The sequence below is a fragment of the Gymnogyps californianus genome, chromosome 3, assembly GCF_018139145.2.
Source record: "Gymnogyps californianus isolate 813 chromosome 3, ASM1813914v2, whole genome shotgun sequence".
Lineage (NCBI taxonomy): Eukaryota > Metazoa > Chordata > Aves > Accipitriformes > Cathartidae > Gymnogyps > Gymnogyps californianus.
The window spans coordinates 104,984,443-104,997,365 of NC_059473.1; the positions used below are offsets into that span (position 1 = coordinate 104,984,443).

General features: G+C 41.2%; 1 protein-coding gene across 5 annotated transcripts in view; it reads right to left on the bottom strand.

Moving 5' to 3' along the window:
- The window catches only part of ARHGEF10 (Rho guanine nucleotide exchange factor 10), a 114,736-nt gene that overhangs the window by 64,666 nt on the left and 37,147 nt on the right, over positions 1-12,923 (bottom strand). For 3 of the 5 annotated variants that reach the window (XM_050893454.1, XM_050893455.1, XM_050893458.1), the window contains 6 exons: positions 10,205-10,321; positions 8,852-8,966; positions 6,852-6,964; positions 2,971-3,048; positions 2,562-2,741; positions 1,145-1,261 (listed from right to left, as the gene is read on the bottom strand). In XM_050893454.1, coding sequence (XP_050749411.1) covers positions 1,145-1,261; positions 2,562-2,741; positions 2,971-3,048; positions 6,852-6,964; positions 8,852-8,966; positions 10,205-10,321 — 720 coding nt within the window. The remainder of the gene's footprint in view (positions 1-1,144; positions 1,262-2,561; positions 2,742-2,970; positions 3,049-6,851; positions 6,965-8,851; positions 8,967-10,204; positions 10,322-12,923) is intronic. The other 2 variants (XM_050893456.1, XM_050893457.1) reach the window with 1 other exon arrangement.

Genomic DNA, 12,923 nt, shown 5'->3' on the forward strand with positions numbered 1-12,923 from the left:
CATTGCTGGTGGGCAAACAAAAAAAGGAAGGTACAGAAATGTCGTCTGTCCTCAGAGTTCGTCTCTGAGTCCCCAGCTCTGAGCACCACCGGTGCCGGCACTGACAAGCAGTGATGAGAGGCATAAGTTATGCCTCTATTGGAACAACGGGCTTTTAACAGTGAGAGGCATGAAGTGACTATATGCTCACTAGAGAGTCTGATCTTTGTGGTGCCTAAGGGTTCCAGAATATAATCCTGTGTAGTGCTGGCCACACTCCAAAAAGCTGTTAGTTAATTTTAAGATCTGAAGACAAATTAGGAATCAGCCCCCCTGTCACCCCCCTCTAGGCAACCTAAGAGCCTCACTATTTAGTTTGCCTAGGGCACCCAGTTTCAGTGTTTGGTGGACCACTGCAACAGACCTGACAGGGTGACAGCTCTGAGAGGCACAACTCAATCCAGGACTCTCAGGGAACAGGACAAGCAGAGCTTCCAGGCTCTCAGAAGCGTCACTGACACTTCTGCAAGCCTAAAAGCCTTGCAATGGATTTTGTGTACCCTCTGCAAGGTATCATCCCTTGGGATTCGCAACACTTCTACTGCATGTACCAGGCTCTCTGTGCACATCATCAGAAGCATCATATTCATCAGGACAGTATGCATTCTGCACAAAAATTTTCCATTTCAACCCCAAATTGGAAACATCATTTCCAAAATACTAGGAAATCGTTGTGGAACGGAAATCTAGGGACACTACTCTGCACAATACAACAAAGAAGTCAGAAGTAAAATAAATCCCAAATAAGAAGAGGCCTCAGATGGTGAACTATTATTTGAAGCTCACCCGATATGAAAGAATCCCAATGTTTTGCCAAGTACAGTCACGCAAACACTAATAAACTGATCTGAACAACAACAAAACTACTCTGCACTTCAAAATACATACATCCCAGATCTAACATCATGTTATTATTCTGAAAATACAGTAGTGGAAGTGAATTCTCTGGGGCTTTTTTGTGCCAAACCCATAAAACATAAAACCAAAGTCCACAAAAACAGTCACACAATATACAGTACCAGCAGTCAAATTTCACCCTACCTTATAATTTATACTATCTTATTCATATCATACGCCCAGCTGTTTTAAGATTCAACAAACTCACCTTTAAGAAGTCTAAAAAGGCAGGTTTGGTGGCACATGTTTTCTTGAGAATCCCTACTGCTGTACTGAAGTTGTTTACATATTCGCTGTACGCATCCAATACCATAGATTTAGAAAACTGAAAAGATAAAAGGGTAAACCTTAACTATAAATACAAAAGATCCCTGAAAGCATAACTATCTAGACCTCTGACTGTTAAGGACTCGCCTTGCTCAGAGCTAGGGCTTTGCTTGGCCTAGTGCTGGATCTACAGAAATACTGGCGATGTCCAAAATAATCTTTCTGTAGAAGACAGGCTGGAAACCTAAAGATGTAACAGCTGGGAATTACAAAATGTAAATTTACAGAAGTAACTTCGTCTTGGCTACAACACTAGGGCAGAGCCTGAGGACTATGGGCAATCAAAGGGCATCCACTGAGATTCAAAGCAGCTGCTGGGATCCCCTGATCATCTCACTGCTGCCTGTCTTCCAGATTTGGTGAGCCCGCTGGTTCATGCCTCGTCGTCAGCTGGTAAGGGTTTACCAAGAAAGCAGACAGATTGTGTGGCCTGCAAACAGCCATGTGAAGCGTAAGATAGCTGCCCATTGCCTTCTTAGTAATTTTATCCCCCTCTTCTGCAGAGCTGGTCTCATTAACACTACCTAACTTGCTTCAGTCAAAACAACACAGGTTTGCTTTAAACAGCAAATCATTAGTAACCATTTCATTTTGACTGAAATGGGGTCAAAGCACTCAGAGACACAGATCTCAGCTCTCTTACAGCAGGCATGAAAAGGTGGTAAGTTCCAGCAGCTGAGCAGCAACAAAACAAAGCACTCAAACCAGCAGGTAGGCAGCCTCTTCCATCCACACACTCATAGTGGGAACAATGTCTTTCTATCAACCAAGGCCACTTCTTGTTTTCTCTAATTCAAAGCAGTAGCTAGATCAGTCCTTTACTGGATGGACTTCCATTAACGGTAGGATAGTGTTTTACAAATACTCTTTACCTGTGCTCCAGGCTCAGTTAAAACCCAGGAATTCAGGACATCACCTACTGTGTTTTTTTTCTACTCCGAACAAACATACTATGTATGACTACCTACTTTTAAAGAGATGATGAGCCTCAATCTCACCTTAATTTTGGTGGGTTTGTGAATCTCTATCTTCTCAGAAAAAGAAACTGTTTACTTAAATGTCTGAAAGCTTGATCAAAGCCTGAAAATTTTGCCCACAATCCTTTCACATCTGCCAACCAAGCCGAAGACATGTGTTGGTGTCAGTTTCCTTACCAGGATGGTACATACATACTCTGACAGTTGCCACAGGCATTGGAGAACATGGGAATAAAGTAGCCAAGTTAGACAGAAAGATATAGAGATGGAATAACAAGCCTAAAATAAAAACAGATTATCTGTTCAGATGCATTTGCTTACTGAAGCAACAAAGACATCACCAATCATTTCAACAGAGTCCCACTCAGATACACGACTCGCCAGCGCAATCTGAAACATTGAATGGCACTGAAGAATTTCCTTAATTCGATAAAAGACCATTTTGAGTTTTCTTTCACTCAGTAACTTTGGTTCCATATCTGAAAGGGGCTTCTCATATTGCTGTGGGGAAAAAAAAATACATAAATAGATTTAAACAAACACACAAAAAAAAGGATCTTGTACAAGCAGAAAAAAAACAACTTATGTAACAGTATACACACACAAAACCTCTAAACATTTGGTATGAAGCATCTGTAGCAAAATCTATGAGAGTCATACTACAGATTCTTTAAGGATCTGATTATTTTTCAAATTTCCAAATTATAAAATGCAAGAGATATTAAGGTACCTCCAGGATTCTTTTGAGAGCATCCACGTAATTCTTCTCACTGTCAACTACAGAGCCCAAAATATACCTTCTCACAACCTGTTGAAGAAACAAAGTTTTGTCTGAAGCTCTAATCAGGTAACATGTTCATCATAGTTGGGAATGTTGACGATAAAATTCTCACATTAATAAAACACAAGAAACACAAAGCAATTTCAATACAGGAACTGCAATAAAATAATACTGTACCTCTTCAAAAGTAATTAAATTTACTATTACTCTAAAATTATGTATTTATTTTAAAGAACACAACAGTTATTGTATCTATAATCTTTGCTGACTTGCAATTTCAAGCTTTACTTTTGAAACTTGTCTTTTAATTTTAGATGTATGAATTTAGGCATTAATATAAATAATAATAGGTATAAGATGATGTTGGCTACTCCAGTGAATTGCTGCAACAAAATAGGTAACCAGTTTTCAAAATCAGTCTTCAAGATTACTTTTCTTTTTTTAATATGCTTTATAAATTTATTAGGAGTAACCGGAAGGACAACCAAGCAAACATTAATTGCCTTTTTAAGGTAAGGCCATATAAACTGTACCACTAAGGAAGTATCTAAGTAAGTCAGCATTCTTTTTTGGGCATTACCATGCATAAGTGAAAACCCCATCTCATCTATATTCATACCCACTGACAGAGTTGCAAGAGCTTCAGGAAATGCTACCATATTTCATGTTTACAAACTACAGGCTATTTATCACACCTCCTTCTCCACCTCCCGCTTCTGCAATTCAGCTGAAACACACTTTGTACACATGTGCAGGTGACACGACAGGAAAGACTGGGGAACCAATCTGGTTTAAAATTTAATCTTTTTACTGTTATTGATTAGATTTCTTGCTCGTTTTAATGATTTGTTTTCACCCAAATCCATTTCCTAATCCAGCTCATCCCAGGGCTTTCAAAAGCAGGACTCTGAGGGAGAAGACAGCACAAGGGCAGGATCAAACCACTCCCCACAACTACAAGGGAAGGCAAAACTGCTTCTTTTGCTATTTTAAGATAGCCTAAATGACCATGAAACTCAAATCTCAGACTTGCTTCTCTCTGCTCCTGATCCCCACAGCCTCCTGCCTCCTCCGCCACGGCTGCCTTTAATTCACCACACTTGTATTTTGCATTATTAAGTTAAGTGCAGGTTATGCTAGGATTTTCTTTCAAGTACTGGCATTTCAAAGGAAGACTTTAAAATTATCTGAGGCCTTGCTTAAAGATATATACGGTAAAATTAGTTGTGTCTAACTTGTGTTTAGAATGGATTTAGCAGTGTCTTATTTGGTGTAACATATCAGCTGCTCCAGTAAAGGATACTAACTCTACTTTTAGTCACAGTTCATTCTTCTGAAAAGAATAAACCTCTGTAGAAAATGTTTTTTTCAGGCTCTGTAACACACAAAATAGGTACTTAATAGTGCCTACAGGTTACTGCAATAGATACGCACAACTTACAAGAGGCTTGCATGCAAGTCTTACATTTATATTCACATTTTCGCTAGTAACAGTAGCATACAAACATAAATAACTTATTCTAAGTATTCAGATCCCAGTACTAAAATGAAGCAAAAGCTATCGCTACTGAGACCCAACCCGTGACATAGTATTTAAACAGGCACCAGGTTTTAAACAAAAGCTACCGTGCCACCTGCTGTTTAAAACAAGCACATTCATAAAGTCAGCTCGGTCGTGGCAGAGCAGTCCAGGCTGGCAGGGGCTTCTGGCCTTCACCCTCTCCAGCTGGGATGCCCAGGGCTGCTGTGCAGCCTGCCGGCCCCCAGCCTGTGCCGTGGCACAGGGTTACTCCATCCCAGAGCCAGGACTTGTGTTGGCCTCCGTTTTGCTGCTTGTTTGTCTGTTAACCTCAGCCCATCAAAGCTATGCTGACCAGCAGCCCCACCCTCCCACACACGGCCTCTTGCACCCCTCCAATTTGGTATCACCTCCAAATGTGCACTGCAGCTGGCATCCGGATTGTTAATAAAGGCATTAAACACCATGGGCCCTATATCCACTCCTGAGGGACACCACTAACACTGGCCACTGGCTGGACTTTGTACCATGGACTACAACCTTCTGAGCATGGTGTCCTCGCCTGTCTTCCACCCACCTTCTAGTCCACCCATACGGCTACAGGGGTACTTCAGGAGACTGCTGAAAACCTTGCTAAAGCAGAGGTAAACGACACCCTCTGCTCTCCTCTGTCCACAAGCCAGTCATCTCAAAGGGACTCAAGCTGCTCAGGCACAAATGGACTCTGGTCCATCTATGCTGACTGTTCCCAATCACCCTCCTGTCCCTCCAAACCCACAAATAGCTCCCAGGAGCATTTGCTCCATCACCTTCGCAGGGACTGAGGTGAGGCCAGCCTGGATCCTCCTTCTTGCTCTTCTTGAGGATGAGAGTGTGACATTTACTTTTTTCCAGTCTTTTGATCACTGTGATCTTAGACAACAGAGAAAGGCCTTACCCTCAGCACCCTTAAATCCATCCCATCTGGTCCCACAGACACCAATATGTCCAAGTGGCCTCAGTACCCCCTAACCACAGGTAATGCTTCACTCCAGCAGGACCTGCCTCTAGGTTCAGGGGCTTCAGAGGCCTGAGGACAAACCTCACCAGTAAAAGCTGAGGCAAAGGCGGCACTGAGTACCTCACCTTTTCAGTATCCTTTGTCACTAGTCCCTGCCCCATCAAGCAGCAGACGCATATTTTTCTTAGCCTTCCTTTTGCTGCCAATGTACATACAAGAAACCTTTCATTGTTGCCCTTCACACCTCACTAGCTCCAGCTGAGCTTTGGCTTTTCTAACTCCATTCCTGCCCACTTGGGCAGCTTCTCCTGAGCAGATAAGCAACATATATCATGACCTACACAACAATTACTAGTTTGCTCGAAACTAAGAGCACTCTATTTTTCCAAAAGAGGGTACATTTATTTTTAATTACCTGCAAAAAAACCACTGAAACTCTCAAAACCCTATTTGGAATGAAGGAAAAGACAGCATTCAGATTGATGCTGAGATCTTACATTATAATGAAATCTTACAGTAATGTAGCACAGTTTGGTAGTTGTATTGTTACAAGATTAGCACTTCATTGTGCTAAACACGTTACAAAAATAAACCTCACCAAGCAAACCAAAAAACTTATACCACTCTCAACTGCCCCTTCATTTGGTTTTTTGCTCATTTTCTGAAGGTACTGACCAACTCATGACTTGACACCACAAGAAGCAAAAAACTCTCATATAGTTATTACTTGTCATAACAATACAGTAACATGAACCCACAGATTTATTTTCAGCCAAGATTTCTAACTGATGCTGATTTCAGTGTTTTTTGAAGTGGTTTCCACAGTGACTACAGAGTTTGAGGTGGAGAACAGCAAAATATACTCTTCTGTAGACTTGACTTTATTGGGAACAAGTTTTTTTAATCAGGAGAAACCTTAAGATTCAGAGAACATACAGGATATTCATTACATTCAAAATAGAAATCCTGGAGCAATGTTGTCTGACTCAATAAATATGTTTAAACTTTTTCTTTTTCACTCAAAACCATCACATTTAGCTTAAGTGTTCAGGTAGGGAAACAATATAATTACAATATACAATTTTATAATGCAAAACAGCATTTTGCATCTCTGGCTGAATGCAGGACTGATGCAACTATATGCACACATACCAATTTTCAAAAAACTATTTATTCAGTTCTGAATTTGATGTCCACTTAATTTATGTTAAACGCCAATATGTTTGAAGAGCAAGGCACCTGGGAGCCATTGATGTAGAGCAGAAGGGGAGGAAAAAGAGGCAGAAGGCTGTATTTCCAAAAGCCTACTACCTGCTGCTGTGATAATCCTTCAGGCATAGGAGTCATAATTGCTTCTGTATGCATACAGTCCACATCAATAAATAAATTCAGCTCTTCTTCTTCCAGACATGATGATCTATGATCTACAAATAATTGAATAACCAAAATGTCAACTTTTACAACATGTAGATTGAAAGAAAAAAAAAAAGGCAAAGATCCTATCATCCAAGCACAGTAATTACACAGCAGTCTTATTTTCACTTATCAAACAAAAGAAATTTCCCAGCACTTCTGTATCACCTGTGAAATCATATAAATACCACCACCGATAGGCGCTCTAATACAGTACATCTTTCAAAAGTAACTCAAAATCCTAAAAGCCACACAGCAGGAGACAGCCTATGCATCTTTTGCTTGACCTCTACTCCCTCTTCACAGCTAGGAGAACAGGGCTGTCTAGAATGCAGGACATGACAACTAGGGTTAAAATACTGCAGCTCCAGGGCTCGCAGTTTTGAAATAAATGATCTTTGGGAAGAAATTAAACACACCCATAAGATGATCCAACTTAAAAAATCTCATACGCCCTTCCATAACTGAACTAAAATAAGTAGCCAAATGTACCAAAACGTTGGCTTTCATCAGAAATGAGAGCAAGGGATTCTGCATTGCTCCCTACGTACTAATTTTATGCAAAAAGCACCACCGAAGTGCAGTGATAGGTGGCAGTACACAGCCAGCCAAACAAGCAGACACGAGCAAAGGAGAGATAAAGAACAGTACGAGAAACTATGTCTTAGAACAAAACGGGAAGTAAGGGAATTAAGGGAAGTAGATCTGCTGGCTGGGAGGAATTCATGAGTTTATTTGACAAATTTGTCACTAGCTCCCTGCTGATTTGTTAAGTGGCTAAAGGATTAAACTGTCCACAGACATCCTGTGTTTGCTACCTAACCTCTAGAAATGTAAGGAGGAATGCCAGGTCCACTGTAACACTGCCCTACTGAAGCAGATAATTTTCTTCTGTGCAACAGCAAGAAGTTAGTGATCAAAAATGTATCCTCAAAGTTTGTGCAAATAACTTTCTATTTTCTGTCTGTGAATTGGTAAGTTCAGAAGCAGTTAGAGGCCATGACAGGGATGTAAGATGTGTCCCTGTCCTTACAGATAGGATGCAGCTTTACGTTAGCTCGCTCACCAAAAATGTCTTGTTCCAGTCTTGTGGTTTTAGCTTTCTAAAATTGTAGTTTTATAAGCTCTGAAGTTACAACCATTCAATTAGTTGGGCAGAAACTTGAGCAGAAAGACATACCACCTCTCAGACTTATCCTGAAGAAGTAAGTTTGTATTCTGTTACTACCCCCTGCCTCTTGCAAAAATTAACTGTGGACTGCTGCTGCTGAGGCTCAAGACAGAGGGCTGATGTTTGTTCTTAACTAGAGAAAAAACACAAATACTTTCAGCTTTTTGATTTTAGACCACTTTCTGTCTTCCCAATCCAAACGCAGTTTTCATCAAAAATCACCAAACTGTGATAAAGCAGAACAGTCTTTTCCCCTACTTCCACTCTCAAGCACAGAAAGCATTTGTTATCCCTTGGCCACGACAAACTTTTTTGAAATAGTCAACTATCACTCCACTGAAAACCATGTCATAACAGCAGACCTTCCGGACATTCAGGATTTACTCGATGGAGGGAACTAGACAGACTTAGTACCTTAACATAATTTCCATACTTCCATATACCAATACCTACATAGCAACTATGACACTGGTGGGATTTTTTGTTGTTGTTAAGTAGACCCTTATCTGTGGTCCTCAGGCTTCTCAGGTCACTCAGGTTCTTGCCCCAAACCTAAAACTACTCAAGATGCATTGACCATACTGTCATCTGAACTGAGTATTATACCATACTTTATTGACATAAAGCTGATTTCATGCATCCAGTACTCAGCTCCCAGTAGAAAAAACTGCTAAGCCATTCACTTCCTTTTTCAGGAATGACTAGAGAGAGTGTAATTGGCACATACCTTGAGAAATAAAAGATTTTGTTCTAATGAAAGAACGACCCTTTTTCACAGCTGCTTTTGTCTTTTCGAGCCCATCTTTGGTACCTTCTCTAGCAGCTCTCATAAGCTTTTGCATCTATAAGACAAAAAAATACAGTCTACATGTTCAGTGAATAATAGGAACACATTTGAGCATACCATGCAGAGTACTTTTCATGAAAATATTTTTAAAAAGAACACTGTCAAGTAGTTTAGCCTATAAATATAGGCCAAAGCCCAAGGAATATATAATAAGTACACAGATCCATAAAAGCTCAGATCTGAGCACCTGTACTTTTTCTTAATACAATCAAACCTGGAGAAAGGACTTACTTCATCGCAATAATGTATGCAAGCCTAAAACAGCAGAAATGCTTAAGAACCCTTCTGCATCAAACATCTGAACTCAAAATGGTTTCAAATGCTCAGCTTTACATTATATAACAAATAAATACTACGAACAGGTCATTAACAGCCAAGGTTCTTGTCCATCTTCCAGTGTCCCACTAACTCTGCTGAAGTATTCCTGACCTAAAGATAATCCCCTACACTCAGTTCTGTATTAACTATATTCTTAAATAAACACTGTTTTGCAGAAAATGTTACAACTAATAATTTCATTAATTGAAGAAATAAGTTGATTTAATTAAGAATTGCATAATTTTATAGTACACTACTACAGAAAAAATAAATTTCATGCAAAAAAAATAAAAATGAAGTGTTGTTTTGCTAGGAAATGTTTATTTAAAAAACTGCTTTGTACTTTTGCTTTCCCAAAATGCCACCATGGGAAAAAAACCCCACTACTGTCAGAGCTGTGCTGACATCATCAGCGACATCAGAACACAAACAAAGCTGTCTTGCTGCAATCAGGCAATTTCTTGGTTTGAGCTGAAGCTTTTAGCAAAACCCCAGCCTTTTCATACTGGCTCCATTCAGAATGGAGAGCAGGGAGATTCTGACTCCCACAATTTGACCCCGTGTGGCTGGAGAGCCAGGGTCAGGCTAGCCCTGTGGCGCTCACCCAGGTCTCAGAGAGGCGCCAGGGCTGTACGCCTGGCTCACGCTCTGGGATAAGGGCACCAGTCAGCAGGGAAGGACAATGCCCTACCTCATCTTCTGGAACTGTTACCATTAAAAGTAAGCATGAGAAAAGGTCCTTGACAAAGTACCTTTAAGACAAACTGCATAATAATAATCCAGCACATTTACAATTCATTTCATACAAATTATCGTCCGCTTTTTCAAGTTATTATTAAAAGAAAAAGACAACATTGTCTGTATTGGAAAAGCAATCATTTAAATGTAGCTAGTTACAAAAATCAACTACGCTACCTTCAGCTCATGTTTTTGCTTTAGTTGCTGAATCTCTACTGCTCCCACAGTGTTTGCCATCAAATCTTTCATCTTTTTTTCATAATGCTCCTTTAAACGCGTTAGGTCATGAGAAAGCTACAGTGTATAAAAAGACACAATCTTTTCAAAAAGCCTGTAGTGCAAACTTCATGTTAAAGTACTCGCGTATATCATGCATGTTGCCCCATCTGCCTAGTGATACACAGACAACTGAGGGAAAATGATCATTTAGGGAAGTTCCAACCTGACAAATGGACCATCGCTCCTGTGCATCGCTGAACCTTCTGAAACTCAGCCAAGTGCCTTTCTGCTACACTGGCAACTATGTAAAGAGACGGGCAAAGTCACTTTGGCTAAGCTAACTGTGTATTAACTATATTGTACACATCTCTTATAAACTGTATTGAAACAACGCATCAGCTTTAACCATGAGCATCGTTCGCTGAAGCACAAACCCTAGCGAGTATATTTGCGACTATCCTTCAAAACAGTGAATCGGAAGAATTCTCAAAGGCTGAAGAACCTGCGGAGGTTGCTGACACCTGAGAAGATGGAGATCGATAGTGCCAGCGAGTCAGGTAAGGAGACACTAACAGGGGAGGATGCATAGTTTTGTCATTTCCACGCGCATCTATCATAGCCTCATTGTATGACCATGGGTGTAACCATCTTGTACCTGAATATATCCATGTGCAAGGTAAGGAAACTATCACAGAGAAATGCTCTGGAATACTAATTAACATTTGTTAAACATTTTGAGAAAGCCAGATAAAAGAGGTTAAAATGTAACCAGAAAAAAAAGAAAATATTTAGTGCACTCTATAGTAGAAGTCCAATGGAAAAACCCTCAGCTTGATGTCAGCAGAGTTATTTGGCAAGAGATGAAAGCATCAGGAAAGAGGCGGCCTACTGAGTTGAAAACAAAGGGACAGGTCCAGCATTTTACTCCACTAGGCTGGGTCAGGATGCGATTACCTCCAACATGATGATTCTGGCATTACAGCAGCATAATTAAGAACAGCATCTGGTTCACAGACTAGAAATATTTAATAGCACAAAAACCTTCCTGTCTTTAAATAAATAAATAAATAAAAATAATAATCAAGAGTCATAATGAAAAAGTGACTTTGAGGGAAGTCATACCAGCACTTAAAATTAAAAATCCCACCTCCAGCCTTCCCATGCTTTTCAACAGACACTAAAAATAATAAGCAAGGCAAGTTCCTCATAGGCTCTGAAAGGCTATAGAAGCAGATGTGCTGGGAAAATACTGTAACATCCATCACAAGACCTGAGGAGAAGTGAGAGTTAGTGCAAGGAATGGATACAGAGAAAAGGTATGAAGTGGAGTGCCTGTGTTGACGTGCTGGTGCAGGGAGGGTTGAGCTTTTTTGGTTTTGGTTTGTTGGTTGGGGTTTTTTTGGGTTTTTTTAAATTTCAGCAATCCTAAAGTTTCTGTCTTTCCTCGTTCTCCACCAAACCCCTTCTCTAGTTTCCTGACTTCTCCACCTCCCAGTAACCCATCCAGGTACAGAAGCCTCTCTGACTTCTCCATCCACGAACTAATGTGTTCCTAGGCTCCTCATCCCCACAAGGCAATCCTCAAAACCTTTTGTCACAGGCCTGGAAAAGCCGGCTGCAGGGCTGTACCCCAGAGCACGCCTCTCTCCTCCCACCGCTCCTCGGTCTCTTGCTCAGACACTATGTGCCCGATCCTGGTACCATCACTCTCAACCCACTGCCAACAGTTTCCTGTGACAGATCAAAGTATACTTACAAGTGTTTAAAAAATGGCTTTAAAACTTGCTTTGTGCACATGTGTAATAGATTCCTGTAACTATGGCCAAAGTTGAAGCTACAGATAACAGGAAAAGATTAAAAAAGAACAAACCAGCAGCCATGTTAAGACTTACATGCTCACATGCAAAGTCATTTCCTAGTCTCTTCCAAAGGCATTAAAAAAAAAAAAAATATATCAAACTCAGTTTTCTTCAGTCTAGTTAAAAAACTCCCCAGAAAGAAACAGATGCAATAGCTGGAACTTATTCTAGTCAGGACAAAACCAAACCAAAACCAGAGGATGAGCACTCAGCTTACGAAGTGCTGATTTGGTTGGGCTCAAGTCTTGCAGTTAATTGCTCACTCCCTGAGTTCCAAAGGGCGGGCAGCAAGGATGGAGGTGGGGGGAGAGCAGATAATGTGTACTGGAAGGAAACAGACAGTGAGGCTTTTCTTCTCATCAAGATAAGAAACCTGCAAAATGAAAATAAGGGTCCCATGGAAGAACACCCTGGCCACTACCCCTATATCCTCCAGCCACAGGGTGCTAGAGCAGCTAACAGTACGCAGCTGTGAAGTGGCTCTTGGGTGCCTATCCCTAGCCAGCACACGCCGGGGGGCCCTGAGGATTTTGCAGTGACTCCGGGCACTGAGCCCGGCCCTGCCTGTCCCCAGTGTGCCCCACACTCCCGTCCTCCAAGCGCTCAGAGCAGGGAACTGGCAGCGGGAGGCTGCCCAGGTCCCAGGCGAGACTTCCCTCTCACAGGAAGGGCACAAGGGCAGAAGGAGAGGAGCCGAATCAGCGAGAGCACAGGAGCCCGGGGCTCCTCCTGATGTGCAATCAGATAGATGCAGCGAGGGCAGGCACCCACGCCGTCAGTGTCTTCCCGCTTCCCGCGGCACGGATGTAGCCAAAGAT